Here is an 18,190-nt window from a genome sequence, read left to right as displayed (position 1 = left end):
TATTGCTATTCCTTTCAGCTTTTAGAGACACTTGCATCTTTTTGTAGTCTATATTAACACCAGGGAGAGACATCTTCCCATGTATAAAATAACATTTCACTCAATGCTGTCACACCAGCTGTCTTCAGCAGTTTCCCATTATTGTGACTCTGTAACTAGCTCTCCTTTGATATGACCTCAGATTCTCAGTAGAAATTAGGTTTGGCTGTTTGGTTATACAACAGTAATAGTTAGCTCTTGACTTCCCTCTCTAAGTGTCTATGGATTCTCTAAAGAACACGGAGGAAGATGGCTGGGCACGTTAATCTCAGCACTTTGGGAGGCCGAGACGGGCGGATCACGAGGTCAGTAGATCGAGACCATCCTGGCTAACATGGTGAAACCCCATCTCTACTAAAAATACAAAAAATTAGCTGGGTGTGGTGGCAGGTGCCTGTGGTCCCAGCTACTCGGGAGGCTGAGGCAGGAGAATGGAGTGAACCCGGGAGGCGGAGCTTGCAGTGAGCCAAGATCTCCACTGCACTCCAGCCTGGGTGACAGAGAGAGACTCCGTCTCAAAAAAAAAAAGAACATGGAGGAAGAATTATCTGGTGGCAAATTAGGAAAGCATCATGTAATCGAGACTCTCCTTTGCAACTCTATTGTCACCTTCTCTCCAAAGTAATTGTATGACACAGTGATTTTCTGCAGAAGAAGCTCTGAGACCTCATTTCAGTCTAAGTTTTTTCATCATTTCGTTGATGCTCCTCCCCTTCAACATACATAGTAACAATTTGCTATGTACAGGCCATACAAAGGGTTGCAAAGAAGGATCTCCACACTCAAAGAGTGTGAACAAGGAGCAAGGCAAGGATATAACTGATTCACTCACTAATTATAGCAAAAATCCAACTGTGAGAACCACTTATAAAGTTACACAGAGTGAAGGGGATTCTGATTAAGAACTTTGGAAGAGGTTTACAAAGAGGCAACACTTATATTGAGCCTGAAGAATGGCAAAGCTTTGAAGAGGGGAAACATGATCGAGGCAGAGTTCAACAGGAGCGAAGGCCAGGAAATGTGAAACACACAGCTTGTTCGGGGAACAGCAGATGGGCCTGTGTTGTTAGAGCGGAAGGAATGTAGGCGGATGGTTAGGAGATAAGGAACAAAGGTCCCTGGCTCCTCAGGGAGTCCACTCACCTAGCTCTTCTGAGGTTCCAGGGTGGGGCTTCTCTGACAACTCCCTCAGAATCAGGTTCTAGGTGTAACCTCACATTTCCTCCTTCTCCCAGACGTCTTCTCTTGACCTCAGACCTATACTCTTCTACAGCTTCACATAAAAACCCTATGTTTTATTTTACATCGGACCTTGCTGGTCTGGCATTATTTACCTGCCACCTGTTGTAAAATATATGGAAGATGAAATGGCATGAGACTTTGTACAAAGCATTGGCCCTTTAAGATAAAAATCTGAGCCTAACAAAGTAAGAGCAGGTCAGGCAGCCTAGCTAGACTCTGGGGGGTGGGGGGCAGTGGGTGGGGAGAGAGATAACTATGAAGTAAGAAAATGATGCTTGGTACATTGTTGGTGTTCAGTCAATATTCGTTGAATAAATGAATTAGGAGACAGCTTGATAGACTCTCAAGTATTGTGGGGTGTCTCTGCAGTATGGCCATCTGCCTCTGGAACAGCACCTCCTATTTGGGAAAGAGGAAGGAAAGAGGAAGGAAGGGGAGAAAATATATGTGTATTCTGGCTCTCCATGCATTTGTGCCAAGGTTAGGTTTGTTCTTGAGTTAGGGGTCCCTTGTCTGGCAGTCTTCTCTTTTAGGGAAGAAGGGCGTGTGTGTGTGTGTGTGCGCGCACAAAATCATTTCTTTGCCAGAAGGTAAACTGGGAGAAAATGATAAGAAAAAAAGCTAAGAACATTCAGTGAGAACTCAGTTTTCTTGGTAAACATATATATTTGGCAATTAAGATGCAAAGAAGTCTTGATTCTAATCCCAAAGAGCTTTTAATGTGGGAAGACATAAAGCCAGAGTATTTAATGCATGTGAGATAGTGCAGGCACAGAACCCAAGGCCTTGCTACTCCACATGTGGCTCCACGAGTGGCAGCACCTCCTGCAAGTTTGTTAGAAATGCAGTCTTTCGGCTGGGTGCAGGGGTTCATGCCTGTAATCCCAGCACTTTGGGAGGCCGAGGCGGGCAGATCACGCGGTCAGGAAATCGAGACCATCCTGGCTAACACAGTGAAACCGCGTCTCTACTAAAAATACAAAAAATTAGCCGGGTGTGGTGGTGCGGGCCTGTAGTCCCAGCTACTGGGGAGGTTGAGGCAGGAGAATGGCGTAAACCCAGGAGGCGGAGCTTGCAGTGAGCCGAGATTGCAGCACTGCACTCCAGCCTGGGGGAGAGAGTGAGACTCCGTCTCAAAAAAAAAAAAAATGGAAAAAGAAATGCAGACTCTCCAGTTCCATTCAAGATTGACTGAATGTGATTTTGTTGTAACAAGTCCCTAAGTGAATCATATGCATATTAATATTTGAGAAGTACTGACCTAGGGGGTGGGGATGGGATCTGGGACTGTTTCTTAGAGGAAATAAATCCTGAGCTGTGTTTTGAAGATGAGTACGGTTAACCAGGTGGTGTTCCAAGTAGAGGAAAACAAGATAAGCAAAAGTTCAGTGGTATGAAAAAGCACAGGGGCGTTTTGGGAACCTGTCGCCTAAAACTGCTAATCAAAAGAGAGAGTGTGGGAGAGAGGAGGCGAGGGAAATGCAGAGAGATGACGCAGTTCAGGCAGTGGCCAAATCCTGCTGCATGTGTTCTAGGGTAAGGAGCTTTGATTAGACTTAATCCTTGATAGAGATGCATGATGACATGTTCAGATTTGCATTTAGATCACTGCAACCCTGAGGAGGCTGAAAGGCAGAGAGATTAATTAGGAAGCTGAGGCAATAGTTTTGGAGAGAGATAATGAGAGTCTAAACTTAGGTTGTGGCAGTGGGGATGAAGAGGAGGGGGCAGATTTAGGACATTTTAGGAGCTAATAAACAAATGAAAGGCTTCAGAATGGATTGGAGGTGGGAGGATGAGGGAGGGCTGAGTCTTGACTAGATGACTCGTAAGCTGGGATTAGTGCATGGCTGTTCATGATGCCACTAACAGAGATGAAAGGATACAGGAGGATGAACAGGTTTGAAATTATGAGTTCGGTTTTCAAAATGTTCAGCTCAGGTGAATAGAAAACATGTATAGATGGTCTCTGACTTACTATGGTTTGACTTTATAGCTGTGTGAAAGTGACATGCATTTAGTAGAGACTATAGTCCAATTTTGAATTTTGATCTTTTTCCAGGCTAGTGACATGAAGTAGGATACTCTTTTGAAAGGCTGGGCAGCGTCTCCCAGTCACCGACGTAATCACAAGGGTAAACAACTGATACTCTACAATGTACTGTGCTGCCAGATGACTTTGCCCAACTGTAGGCTAATGTAAATGTTCTAAACACATTTAAGGTAGGTTAGGTGAAGCTATGATGTTCAATAGGTTAGGCATATTAAATGCATTTTTGAATTGTGATATTTTCAATTTATGAAGGGCTTAATGGGATGTAACCCCACGTAAGCGGAGGAGTGTCTGCATAGAAAGGAAAAAAGGAGGAAACAAGAAAAGGATGGAGAACAGGGTGAATCAATCAGGACGGAGGAGGAAAAAATGCCCTGACCATTTTTGGGGCAACACTAATACACGTAGTGTATCTGTGAGCTTTTCTGGTAGTTGTATTTCCAGAGGTTGCCTTCGTGGTTCCAGCAACTGGGTGGACCCTGAAAAAAAGTAAATAATTTGATTCATGGTTTCCTATCTGGTGATCAACTCATTGTTGCCACCGTTTGCTCTATGAAAAAAAAAAGTCTTTTGATCTGTGGTTCAAACTGCTCCAATGTCAGTTTGTCTTTTTCCAGATTCCTGAATGTATAAATAACTTTGTTCATGTCGCAAACACTGTTTCCAAAGTGGCAATAATACAATCCAGTATGTGTGTGTGTGTTTCTAGAGGTCATCCTTCAAGCTCTGGATGACTCTTCTGCCACAAATCTTACCCATCTGTGAATGTTACAGCTCTTTTATTTGCACCTTAAAATTCAGAACTAGATCATAGCCTGTCTCTAAAGTTATTTTTTCTAGACTTGACGTTTTCTCAAGGAGTACAGGTTACTGAAACAGAAGAGAAATTAGTCCAATAACATCTCTTGTAAATGTCTTAAAAATAAACATTGGTGACAGTTTTATCAAATTTGTTATCAAATCAGAATCCCTGAAGTGAAACCTGAGTATTGGCACTTACTAAAAGTGCACTGGAGGATTCCAGAGTAGAGTCACAATCAAGAACCACTAACTTAAATGGTCAAGAGAGACCCCACCTCCGCATCACTAAGTATATCTTCAAAGAAAATGAAACATAATATTTGGCTAAAGAGAACTTTTAATAAACACTAATCATTAATAAATATTAAATCTTGTTTTATGCCAAATATATATTTTACATTATGAAAGTGCTCGAGAATTTGGAGAATATAGAATAATACATAATCATGTGTATATAAAAAGTCATCACAGAAAGAATCATCGTTCGTGCTTTAGAATTCTTTTTTTTCTCTAGGCAAGAACTTTAATGAATTGAACTGTTACCGACAACATAAAAAAACCAGTATAATATATAAAAAATTATCATTTTATTTCAGGATAAAATTTATCATGTTGGCAACAGAATCTGTCCTGCCGACCTCCAAGTGGCTAGCATAGTATATCCACCCCATGACAGGCCCACTGGGACTGTGGTGAATATGCCTGTACCTCAGTACAAAGTCCCCTTTCCCTGAGAAATGTACAGAAGGAGAGATGAAGAGCGTGTATCCAAAAGGAAGAGGAAGAAGCTGGGTGCCCTGTGCCCCGAGCTCAGAACTTCAGGGGGATGGCCGGCCAGTACTTGGGCTGCTTTGGGTCACAGTGCGTGTCAAAGCTCAGCTGCACCGTGGCCTCCATGGCCTGAATCTTGGCGGCGCTGTCCCAGTACAAACGCTTCATCTCGGCCTGGCGCCGCTCACCAGGCCTCTCAGTTGGGGCCTCTACCGACCGGCGGGTGTTGCAGTACAGGTCGTGGTCAGCGTTCACAAGCTGTCCAGGCGCTTTGCATCCAGCTGCTGCCGCCGCCGTCGTTCTTCTCTGTGCCTCTCGGTGTCTGCAAAGTACTGGCGGAGCTCTTCGGTGATTTCCACGTTGCTCAGGTCACATTCTACCTCTGCATCTGACTCGATCTCCATCTCTTCCTCTTTGGACAAAGCTTGGTCTTGTCTTGTGGATGCCTGGATCCTACTGCTGCCATGTGGATGCTGCCCAGACCCTCTGAAAAGTGAAGAACTGCAGGGGGAGTCCTGCTAGGCCACATGATGGTCATAGAAGGACTGACGATATGCAGCCTGGTTATCGTAAGAGCTTTGGGGAAGAAGTGCAGGAAGTAAGTACCATGGAAGACTGAAACAGGATTCTGCAGCCTTCCTGTAGGCATTGTGGTGGCTTTGCATCCAAGCCATTGCTTGATGGTAATGTTGCCAGTATCTTGCATATACTGGATGAAGATACCAAGGCCTGGTAGCTTTTGATGTTGATGCCTTCACCGCTGCCATCTCCGATTGTTAAAGTCCAAATGGGTGCCAAAACTTGTGGGCATGCAGCTTGCAGATCCTGCGTGGTGGCCAAGCAGGCCATATTTTAGAAATCTTTCCAGGCGGGTCGCGTTGGCTCACGCCGGTGATCCTAACATTTTGGGAGGCCGAGACGGGGCTGGGAGTGGGGGGATTGCTTGAGCCCAGGAGTTGGAGACCTGCTTGGGCAACATGGCAAAACCCCCATCTCTATAAAAATAATTTAAAATTTTTTAAAAGAATTATTATTTCCATTTTATTTCAATGCTTTGTCTTTTAAGAAAATTTATTGACATAGCGATAATCAGACTCCATATGCAATTTTGTATCTTGCTTTTCAAATTTGCCACAGGCTTCTAAAAACGTCCCAGACTTCTGTGTCTCCATGGAGGAAACTCCGCAAGTACTTACAAATGTTATGATTAGTCATCCGTAGCCAATACAAAGCAAAAGGTAGGCTTGCAGTTTTATTAGTTAGGGCAGGAAGAAGGCATTCCAACCGGCTTCTTTCGCTCTTGCCAGGTTCAAACATGGCGGGCCGCAGCCGGCCCTTCCCGTACACTCGGCTTGCTTTCCCACAACCCCTGCCAATCTTTTGCGCTCCTTTTTCACCTTCCTTCCCCATCAGCGGCTCCAGAGGGTCAGCACCTCCGATCATGACAGCGGACCTGCTTCCCGCCCCCACGCGAGGGCCCGCCCACCATCCCGCGCCAGCCAATAGCAGGCCGCGCCGAGAGCACTGGTAGCGCCGGTCGGCCCCGCCTCCCCAGCCTCGCTGTGGCCTGCGGCTCCCGGGCTGGTAGCGCCGCTCTCGGTCGCGCGGACTGATCGTGTGGAATCGTGGGTCGCGGACGCTCGCCGCCGGCCATAGCTCAGCCTAGCGCCTCCAAGGCCGAAGGGCCCCAGCCTCTGCCATGGACTTCGAGGACGGTAAGCACTGCCTCTGGCTGGTCGGCGCGGCTGGCGGGAGGCGGGGTGGCCTGCTCTGGGGGTCTGTTTACCGTCTCAAGATGGCCGTGTGGGCTTTGTTCTGCGGGCCCGGAGGCCGCCGGCCCGCCCGCCCCGGGCCCAGCGCCCGGAGTCGACCTCTTTGGGGACCCGCGCTCCCCGATTCGGCCCGCTCGGCGCCCGCTGCCGGCGGAGACAGGAGAACTCGGTGCCCGGTAGGACGCGCCTAGAGCGCGAGAACCTCCGGGCTGGAGCTCCAGACTCGCCTTGGCCCCTGGTAGTGGAAATTGCCCCAACGTCTCCAACTTCCCGGTCTCGGCCGAACGGGCGAGTGCGGCCTCACCCACCTAGTCTCGCGTTCGCCCCACAGGGCAGCGACCCAGACCGTCCGCTTAGTTAATCCTCAGCCTCGGGTTACTTCTTGCCAGATAGAATTTTCAGAGGCTTGTTCACAGTGATGTTTCTGGTTGTCCCGGTTTAGGATGAGTTGAAAGGGTGTCTTTAAGTGATGTGTATAGATAAATATCTATGCAAAATGGAAAGCAAGATGTTTCCTGGTTAGCAAACTGGGGTGTTTATCATCAAAAATTACCTGCTTGTTAATCCCAAATTTGAAATATTTATGTGAACCAAAGCACTTTTCTTTGGATCGTGTGTAGATAGGATTTAAGTTAGTCAGAATTTTGGCACAGCAAGCATCAAATGTCCTTCACATTTGGACCTGTACACAGCCTTGTAAGTGTTCGACCTATGGATTAAATAAACTGTATTTTAGCAATACCTTTCAGTTGTCTCAGATACTAATTCTTTAAACCACTTTTACAGGGTCACAAAGTAATATTCATTTGGTCTTCACTTTTATTTTCAAACCTTGCTAGGAATTGGTGTCAAGATAAAGTGGTATGTAGTGACAACATTAGGGAGACATGGGAAAGGACTTGTATGATTAAACTGGATTTAATCCTGAGTAACCAGGCATGCTTAAGTAAAACCAGTTCGCTAAGTAGGCTGTAAACCTTTGACCCCACCAAAAAAATGATCTTTAAATGAGGTGTGATCTCAGCATATGTCTTACTCAATGAGCTTTTGATTTTTCATAAGATTTCATGCAACAAAGAATTAAAGCTTTCACATCTAGGTACAGATTTTTGAAAGGGGACTGGAATCGCCCTCTTGTAGATACTTTTCAGTTACTTTGAAATAGTAAATTCAGCTCTTAAGAGTAGCACACTCATGTGGTTTTGTTTGTTTTAGTTGGACTTTGACTCATTTTGACGTAGATACCTTTAAACTGTGACTGTTTGGGCCGGGCGCCGCCGTGGCTCACGCCTGTAATCTCAGCACTTTGGGAGGCCGAGGCAGAAGAATCACTTGAACCTGGGAGGCAGAGGTTGCAGTGAGCCGAGATCACGAGCCTGGGCTACAAGAGCCAAACTCCGTCTCAAAAAAAAAAACCACAAAAAACAAAACAAAACAAAAAGACCCAACAACAAAACAAAAAACTCCGAATACTTGAAGTGGCCAGAGTTGGGAGTGAAAATAAGGAATATATTATTGTATTTTCATGCTAAAGTTTGATGATAATGCCAACACCCAATGTATAGCAGAAGCTAACAAAGTGGAGATGGGACAGTGGAAACAGTTCTTTCCCCTCCCCACCCAAGGCAATAAGGGAATCCATTTTCTATAGAGAATTGAAAAACAATAATGAAACGTAGTATGTTTGCTTTCTATTAGTGCCATATGCCTACAGTTCTAAATAGTGTCAGTGAAAAAAATGCTAAACAATATTAGTGATGAAATATTCCCTCTCTCACTACCCAAATACACCACTGCTGTATTGGGAAGATGGAATTTGACTAACGCCATATATGAATCTATTCCGGCGTAGTGTAGCAGGATTCTGTTGTATCCAGATGACCACTATATTAAATTCTGTTCTTCCAGTATGTATTTGTAAAATTAACTAAGTATGTATTTGTAAAATTAACTAAATAATTTAACAGTTGTTAAATTAGTTTTGACGAGGAAATTGGCAATATGATTTTCAGTGATGACACATTCTGGATGAATATAGAACACAGTCATATACGTATATGCATATGCATGTCTCAGATGAGATCTTGAAATGTTTTTTTTTTTTTTTTTGAGACAGAGTCGTTCTGTCGCCCAGGCTGGAATGCAGTGGTGCAATCTTGGCTCACTGCAACTTCCGCCTCCTGGGTTCAACTGATTCTTCTGCCTCAGCCTCCCTCATAGCTGGGACTACAGGTGCGCACCACTATGCCTGGCTAATTTTTGTATTTTCAGTAGAGAAAGGGTTTCACCGTAATGGATAGGCTGGTCTTGAACTCCTGACCTTGTGATCTGCCCACCTTGCCTTCCCAAAGTGCTGGGATTACAGGAGTGAGCCACCGTGCCCAGCCAAGATCTTGAAATCTTTAAAGAGCAAATTAAATGGTGAAAGAAATTAACTTAGCAAAAATGTCATGTTAGGTACAGTTCTCACGTCTTTGCTTTTGCATTATTTGATACATAATTTAATCTTTCTTCCTTTTGTTACTTGGTACAAATCAGTGCTGAATCCCCTCTTTTGGCTGTTACTATGTATCAGGTGTTGTAAACTAATGTTTACCATAATTTGGATAATAAACCTACCATTTGGGGAGACAGTGAAAAAAAAAGAGATTCTTTTTCCCAAATGGAGTATTGGTAATTATTTGTTTTAATTATTCTCAATTTTGCAGATAATTGGGTTAATGTCATTTTAAAAATTATACTTGTTTTTGACTAGATGGGTATATACTTTTGAATTATTGCTAATATCACACTAATTCCTTTTTGTTAAATGTGTCTTCATAGATTACACACACTCCTGCAGGAATACTTATCAGGGTTTTAATGGTAAGTATCCTCTTTCAGCTTTTCTCTTCATGCCCATAAAAATACAGTATCAATGTAAAAAGCCAGTTCTACCTATTTCAGTCCTTGTTTTGGTTCTTGATATATCACTTATGTGTTAATATTTTCTTACCATATATAGTATTTGAATTGGGGAATTTGCTATCAGAAAATGTTAGGGGTTATTCACGTTAGTTTGATATATATATATATTTTTTTGGTCCATTTTGTTTGAATTGTGATTATGTTAATGTGTTCCAAAGGGCCTAACTACATTCTCTGTGATGAATCACAAGACACTGGTTGAGTTATTTTGGTTGAATTAGAGGCTTTGATATTGAGTAATGTAGACTAAGTGGATTATTGGCTTGGTTCTATGTAGCTTGTATTGTAATGTATTTTGACCTTGTTTTTGAGGTCATTTTCTTCAGTGTGTCCAAATGTGTTAGTATATAAAGAGCTGTCTAGAGGAGCACATAAAGAAGCTTGATTGTTTATTGACATGAGCATGACATTAGACTTGTGACTATAGAGCTAGATAGAATCATGAGAGGTATGTAGAATACAATTGGATGTCATTTTGATAGTTATTAGAGTTAGGGCCCTGCCACACAAGATAATAATACGAAAAAGATCAAAGAACAATTAATACAGGTTAAAAAACATATGAAGGACTTGAGGGAGTGGCATTAAATATCCTGAGTGCCAGAGATGTAAAGTCCAACTTTCGTACAGAATAGAATATATTGGCAAAGTAAAACTGAAGCATATGTACTACTAAAGACTATGCCATTGATGGGAATAATCACTGAACAGTTGATTTTTATTTTATCTTCTTTAAAGATTTAAGTTTGGATTTCATGTGGGCTAAAAGGGCTTAGCATATAGGGAGTTAGTACTGAAGAATATATTTGTGAGCTGGAAATTGAAAATTACCAAAGGAAGTTTAATTTGCATCCACATGTAGGTTATATTGAAAACTGGAAAATGAACGAGAAAGCCGTTTCATAAGTTTTGATATAAAGATTTTAAGGCCTTGAACTTGGGAGGTGATAGTAGTAATCTTAAAAATAAAGAGCAAATTAGCAGAACTTGCAGGCTGACTAGTAATGGGCAGAAAATTGAGAGGGTTGAATAAAGACGAATCCAGAATTTTAAACTGGAATGTAGGACTAGTGCTTTTACAAGGGAGAGGGGGAGGGGAAGGGGAAGAGGGAGATAATTTGTAATGATAAAAGGCCATCTAGGATTTACTGGATAGTTGGATTTAATGTCTAAACATAGGACTTGAAATGCAGACTCATGCAGGGTTAGGCATTTATTTATTATATGGTGTTGCAAAAAGATCTAATATTATGACTTTTATTTTTTTCTCCTAATTTTAGTTATAATAGTGGTTCTCATCTGAGGGTGATTGTTGGAATCTCCTGGGGAGCTTTTTCAAAGTCTCTCTGCTCAGACATAGCCTATACCTCTTGAATCTTAATTTCAGTGCAAGTGGTCTTTGGCTGTGTATGTTGTGTAAAACCACTCTGATTTTGGAAGGCACCTCTGATTAAAGGCCAATGCTTGACAGTACTTCTGGGTCTAGATTATTTATATTTTACAAATGAGGAACTTAATTTCAGGGATTCTATTTGACATTGTTCAGCAAATATTTAGTGCCTGCTGGGCATCAGATATTGTTCTAGGAGGTGGGAATATAGCAGTGAGCAAAATGGACAAATATTCCTGCCTTTGTGAGGCTTTCAGTCTAGTGGGATGAAATAGTAAACAAGATAAGAAATAATACGTATGTCATAATTTAGTCCACAGGGGAAAAAAGGAGTAATATATATTGTATGTAAGATGATGATCATTGCTAGGGAGAATAACAGAGAAGGAAGATAAAAATGTGTGTGTACTTGTATGTGTTGCAATTTTAGAGTCTCTGGGGAAGGACTCACCAAAAAGATGACATTTGAGCATAGATTTAAGATAGGTGAGTATGTAAGCCATGAAGCTATTTAGAGGAAGACTTACAGGCTTTAAGAAATAAACAATGCGTAGGTACCAAAAAGCCAAAAATATATTTTATTGTTAGCACTGTATTTTCTAGGTAGTGAAATGAAGTAGAAGGCATTGGAAAACATGGCACAATACAGGTTTTCCCCACACTATTTCTTGGAAGGAATATGTATTTCCAGTGTCTCCATATTTTCCTTCTTGCTTCATAATATTTTTTATATAGATAGCATATAGAAAAAGGGGAGAGAAAAGGGTGCGCTAGCTCATGCCTGTAATCCTAGTGCTTTGGGAGCCTGAGGTAGGAGCACTGCTTGAGGCCAGGTGATTGAAACCAGCCTGGGCAACATAGTGAGACCCTGTCTCTACAAAAAAATTTTTTTTTTTTTTTTTTTTTTTTTTGAGACGGAGTCTTGCTCTGCCGCCCAGGCTGGAGTGCAGTGGCCGGATCTCAGCTCACTGCAAGCTCCACCTCCCGGGTTCACGCCATTCTCCTGTCTCAGCCTCCCGAGTAGCTGGGACTACAGGCGCCCGCCTCGTCGCCCGGCTAGTTTTTTGTATTTTCTATTAGAGACGGGGTTTCACCATATTAGCCAGGATGGTCTCGATCTCCTGACCTCGTGATCCGCCCGTCTCGGCCTCCCAAAGTGCTGGGATTACAGGCTTGAGCCACCGCGCCCGGCCCAAAAAATTTTTTTTAAAAAATTAGCCAGGCATGGTGGTGCCCCCCCCTATAGTTCCAGTTACTCCAGAGGCTGAGATGGGAGGATTGATTGAGCCCAGGAGGTGAAGGCTGCAGTGAGCTATGATTGTGCCACTGCAGTCCAGCCTGGGTGACAGAGCAAGACCTTAACGCTGGCTTGACTAGAACAGATGATTTTTTGCTGAGCACTCTTAAGACAAGGTTAGAGTGTTGAGGTGTAGCCAGAAAGCATTGAAAATCAAAGATAATTTGCTTATATATCAGAAGCAATAGCAAGTGAAGACCTGAAAAAGTTGAGGGAGTAAACAGTGCAGGTTCAGGGGAATGAGCATTCCAGGCAGTGGGAACAGCAGCTGCCAAAATGGGTATACACCTTGTGTTCCAGAAACATCAAGGAACCTGGTGTTGTAGGAGTGGAGTAAACAGGGGTGTATAAAATTGATAATGAAGTTAAGAGGTGATGAGGCAGATCATGTAGGGCAGGGTTTCTCAAATTTCTTACATTTTGGACTGGGTAATTTTTTGTTGTGGGGGATGTCCTGTGCATCGTAGAACTTTTAACAGCCTCCTTGGCCTCTATATGCTAGATGTCAGTAGCATCTGCCCCCTAGTTGTGACATCCAAAAATGTTTCAGACATTGCCAATGTCCCCAGGGGGTGCAAAGTCTCCCCTAGTTAAAACCACTGGTATAGGTTCTTATATGTTATTTTAAGCTTTGGCTTTTACTTGGAATAAGAGGAAGCCATTGGAGGTTACTGAGCATTGAACATGATTGAACTTACATTTTATCAGAATTATTCTGGCTGTTGTCTTCAGAATAAACAGCAAAGGAGCAAAAGTGGAGCAGGAAAACCAGTTAGGAGACTTTTGCAATAACCTAGGTGGTAGATGCTGGTATCCTGTAGTAGGGTGCTGGTAGTGTAGAGTTGCTAAAAAGTAGTCCCACTCAAGACTTAATGTCACATAGCTAGTTATTTTGGTCATAGGTTAGTTTTTAATTTTTTTTTTTTTGAGACGGAGTTTCTCTCTTGTGGCCCAGGCTAGAGTGTAGTGGCGCCATCTCAGCTGACTGCATCCTCCGCCTCCTGGGTTCAAGCGATTCTCCTGACTCAGCCTCCTGAGTAGCTGGAATTACAGGCTCCCACCACCACGCCCGGCTAATTTTTTTTATATTTTTTAGTAGAGACGGAGTTTTACCATGTTGGTCAGACTGGTCTTGAACTCCTGACCTCAGCTGATCCACCCACCTTGGCCTCCCAAAGGGTTGGGATTACAGGTGTGAGCCACCTTGCCCAGCCCATAGGTCAGTTTTTTCCTCCAGTATTTTGCAGCTGCTTCTTTGTGTTTAAATTAAAAATGAGTTTTAGCATTTTTGAGCATGTATTTGATTTAAATTATTAGGTCAGTTTTATTTTTGTTGGTAAATTATTTTCATTTAAGAGATACTGTGTTCTCACAGTTTTATTTTTAAAAGTGATTTTAAAATTCATTTTGGTGACTGGAAGAAAAATTTATATAAAAGCAGTCATCTTACAGAATCAATAGCCGTATAACTACACTGTATACAATATAAAGACTTTTCCTCCTGTTTAAATGAGTAGTAACAGTTCTATGAGCAATCAACCAGAATCATTGCTATATAAAGGTAGCTTTTTAAATTTTTGTACATTTCAGAGTATCTAACACATGCATGGTTAGTGTGCAATAAATGTTAATAATTTTGATTATAGTGAAATAAAAATAGAATAAAAAACTGAAGGTTTTAGTGTTCAAAGGCAGCCAATGCTAACTCAAAATAGAAACTAGCAGAAATAAAACATAAGATTTTTTTCTCTGTGTACCTGACTAAACATAATCTTATTTTTAAATATGAGGCCTTAGAGGAAAACTTTCCATTTTTAAAACTTTATTTTAATCTTAGAATTATCCTCTAATATATGAGCATATATTTTACTATATACTTACCCACTTTATCACAAAAAATTAACTATTTTATTAATCTGGGACTGTGTTGTCCAGTTTGGTAGCTGCTAGCTACATGTTACTATTTAGCACTTAAAACATGGATAGTCTGAATTGAGGTGCTCTGTAAGTGTAAATTACACACCAGATTTGAAGTCTTCAAATGAAAAAAGCAGTAAAATATCTCCATATGTTTTGTGTATTGATAAACTTTTTGTACTGTTATATTAAAACCCATTAGTATGTCTCGTACTTTGAATGGATCTTTTTTAGCATATATTGTTTTGTAATATCGACATTATTTGGAAAACAGTGGTTTTTATATAAAATGCAGATTTTCCAAATATTGATAAGTTTTATGGCACAATATTTAAAAAATCATATTCAGTAATACCACCACCAACCTTATCAGAAAGTCTTGCTAAGTATTGGGAAGCTGTCAAGCTCAAGGTGGTAGATACAACTTTTAAAAAATTCTCATGTTCGCCGGGTGCGGTGGCTCAAGCCTGTAATCCCAGCACTTTGGGAGGCCGACACGCGGGCGGATCACGAGGTCAGGAGATCGAGACCATCCTGGCTAACACGGTGAAACCCCGCCTCTACTAAAAATACAAAAAAACTAGCCGGGCGAGGTGGCGGGCGCCTGTAGTCCCAGCTACTCGGGAGGCTGAGGCAGGAGAATGGCGTGGACCCGGGAGGCGGAGCTTGCAGTGAGCTGAGATCCGGCCACTGCACTCCAGCCCGGGCAACAGAGCAAGACTCCGTCTCAAAAAGAAAAAAGAAAAAAAAAAAATTCTCATGTTCACTTAAAAGCATGAATTTTATCATTGACAACAAATAATGTCAGCTGTTTTCGTTAAAACAATGGTTTTACTTAGTTCTTTTTTTTTTTTCCTTTGAGACGAGTCTTGCTCTGTTGCCCAGTCTGGAGTGCAGTGGCGCGATCTTGGCTCCCTGCAAGCTCCACCTCCCGCGTTCACGCCATTCTCCTGCGTCAGCCTCCTGAGTAGCTGGGACTACAGGCACCCACCACCACGCCCGGCTAATTTTTTGTATTTTTAGTAGAGACGAGGTTTCACCGTGTTAGCCAGGATGGTCTCTATTTCTTGACCTCGTGATCCGCCCGCGTGTCGGCCTCCCAAAGTGCTGGGATTACAGGCGTGGGCCACCAAGCCAGGTCACACACAGTTCATTTTTAAGAAAATATCTGCCAAATGCCCAAATCTGAAAACCATTGTATTTGTCTGTCAGTCTTTCTAGTAAAAAGAGTGTTCCTTGTAAAAAGTGGCTAATTCACAAACCAAACACTTGCGCAATAGCTTTTCCTGGGACAGCTATGGTACTTTGGTAGGCAGCCAAATTGCTTGATATGTTCTTCCCTTTCATTAGAGAGAATATAAAAAAAGGTGTACTTAAAGGTCATGTTTTAATAAAATTGATAATTCTTACTGCTTCATCAAGGACATTCTGAGGAGAAATTGGCATTTGTATTTTATTATTTTTACTGTGAGCGTGTAATGTTAAAGAATGTAATGACTACCAGTACAATCTGTTGCCACTGCCTTGATCTGTGCTAGGTCACCAGCAGTTTTATCCACCAGTGCTTTTGCACCTTCTGTGCAAGTGTCAACTCTGTGAAAAAGGCAAATAATGTTCAGGTGTTATTTATGAAAGTATTTTGACCTTGTGGATCCCCAGAAAGGTTCTCAGCAACTCCCAGTGGTCAGCAGCTGCCTTGACAACTGCTGTTCTAAGATAAAAATTGGACTTTACCACAGGACTAGTAAATTTAAGATGAGGCCACAAATGGCAGAGTAAGGCAGAGTATCACAAGCACCACGTGAGAGTTATAGGCTTTTGTGAATATTCAGAAGAAAGATGACACTCAGCTGAGAGAGTATCAGTAAAAGTTTTCTTGAATGTATTAGTATTTGAAATGGACTTTAAAAGATTAGAAAGTTTCAATAGGCCACTATTTAGGGTAGTAGAGGAAAATATTTCATGTAGAAGCGATAGCTTGAGACTAGACAAGAGGGATATGTATGGAATTTTGGGAAAATCATTTCATTTCATCTCTTTGGACTTCAGTTCCCCACATCTATAAAATGAGAGGATTGATTTTGAACATTTAGGTTGCTGCCAGGTTTAAAGTTGGATGACTTTGAGTACTATTTTTATAAAGTTGTTATTGTTGTCATTATTGTTAGGACTAGAGATATTTAAATGATTATATAAAATTTAATGTTTTAAAAATATAAAATTAAGGTATTTACTCTGTGTGTACCATTGTATTTATTTGTGTATCACATTTGGGGAGGATAGTAATGAGGGATTTTTAAAGTACTTTATAGAAAACAAATTGTAAATGTTTATTTTACTTTATGATTTTTATAGTCATCCTAAATTGATTTTGTTACCTCTTTTGTTGTATTTATTTTTCATATCAGAGGTTGGTATATAGGCAGAATTGCAGTGTAATAAAATAGACAATATGCTTATTGTGTATTAGTTTTTTTTTTTTTTTAGTGTTCACGTTAGAATTTGCATTCATTTGTTGAGTCATCATTTATAGGCACAGTGCCATAGATTGGTCTCACTCTGTGATTTTACTTTTTAAAAATGTCTATTTCAATTACTGTGAACAAGGCTAATTGGAAACGTGGCTGCTTCTGAGTTTTCAGACATTTAGAGAGGAGTTAGATGCATAAAACAGGTATAGTCTACTGCTGTCATATAGGACAAACATTTCCCCTTTGACATTATTAAATGCTGACTTCTCTTAAGAATAGGAATTATGTATCATTAATTATATATGCTATAGTGCTTGATACAAGGCCTTATAGTAGTCCCCTAGTCAAATAAATATTGGTTAAATTGAAAATAATTCTGTGGCCAGGTGCAGTGACTCATGCCTGTAATCCCAGCACTTTCGGAGGCCAAGGCGGGTGGATTGCTTGAGCCCAGAAGCTCAAAACCAGCCTGGGCAACACGGTGAAAGCCCATCTCTATCAAAAATACAAAACTTAGCCAGTCTCATAACCAGTCTCAAAAGAAAATCAAAAAAGAAAATAATCCTAATGTAGAACTTTTAGTTGAAAATATGTTTTTCTTTGAAATATCAGGCTTTTTTTTTTAAAGCAAATTTGATTTAGTAGCTTCTCATCTTTGTGTTTTTCCTTTCAGCATTTAGTGTGAATTTAGTTTAAATGTTAATGGTAAATTATTATCTCAGGAGGTAGACAGGAATATCTTGTGTTTTGTGCAAAGATCCCTGAAGAAAATGGTGTATTTTACTGACAATTTCTTATTGACTCTCTTTTAGGAATGGATCGTGATTATGGCCCTGGATCTTATGGAGGTCTGGCATTCAAGGATATTTATCTAAAAATTCTCCTTTTGAGTGCCAGTAAAGGTGAGCATCATATAACTTTTTTCTTTTTAAACTCTTATAGGGATGGATCGTGACTATGGCCATGGATCCTATGGGGGTCAGAGATCCATGGAGTCCTACCTAAACCAGTCATATGGCATGGACAATCACAGTGGTGGTGGTGGGGGTAGCAGGTAAATTGCTTAATCATTTGGCCAAATAATTAGACAACTATAAGATTCTGGATATATTAAGTATTCTTTAGGCATGTTATGATACTTGAACTTCACTGTTTGCTATTGAATCATCACCTTAAATGTTTAAAGGTGTTAATTAATGGGATAAAATTTAAATCAGGATTACTGGCAGACATTATTTTAGGAAAACACCAGATAACTATATCATGTCAATACAATAGAGTAAGATACTCTGTTTTTAGCAGTGAACTTTTTAAAAATTCTTTTACTTCTAACTTCTTGTCAATCAAAATATCCTGAAAAATGATATTAAAATGTTATTGAAAATATTATTTATGAAGCTTTTTCTTAATAATTAAAAAAATATTTTCTAATGTGGGGTGCTGTGTAAATTAGCAAAGCAGTCTAACTAG

The 18,190-nt window shown here is 41.0% G+C and overlaps 1 protein-coding gene and 1 pseudogene across 4 annotated transcripts in view; one reads left to right on the top strand and one right to left on the bottom strand.

The window, feature by feature from the left end:
• Positions 1–4,755: 4,755 nt before the first annotated feature.
• On the bottom strand, positions 4,756–5,808 carry LOC111539840 (annotated as a pseudogene).
• Positions 5,809–6,453: 645 nt separating this feature from the next.
• The window catches only part of ZNF326 (zinc finger protein 326), a 35,752-nt gene continuing 24,015 nt past the window's right edge, over positions 6,454–18,190 (top strand). For 2 of the 4 annotated variants that reach the window (XM_023207811.2, XM_023207810.2), the window contains exons 1-4: positions 6,454–6,621; positions 9,502–9,543; positions 17,533–17,568; positions 17,663–17,774. In XM_023207811.2, coding sequence (XP_023063579.1) covers positions 6,606–6,621; positions 9,502–9,543; positions 17,533–17,568; positions 17,663–17,774 — 206 coding nt within the window. In that variant the 5' untranslated portion in view covers positions 6,454–6,605. Of the gene's footprint in view, positions 6,622–9,501; positions 9,544–17,532; positions 17,623–17,662; positions 17,775–18,190 lie in introns of all 4 variants that reach the window. The other 2 variants (XM_023207820.2, XM_023207826.2) reach the window with 2 other exon arrangements.

This window comes from Piliocolobus tephrosceles, chromosome 1 (genome assembly GCF_002776525.5).
Source record: "Piliocolobus tephrosceles isolate RC106 chromosome 1, ASM277652v3, whole genome shotgun sequence".
Classification (NCBI taxonomy): domain Eukaryota; kingdom Metazoa; phylum Chordata; class Mammalia; order Primates; family Cercopithecidae; genus Piliocolobus; species Piliocolobus tephrosceles.
Note: the sequence above shows the minus strand (reverse complement) of the source record. Positions and strands in the feature narration are given on the sequence as shown.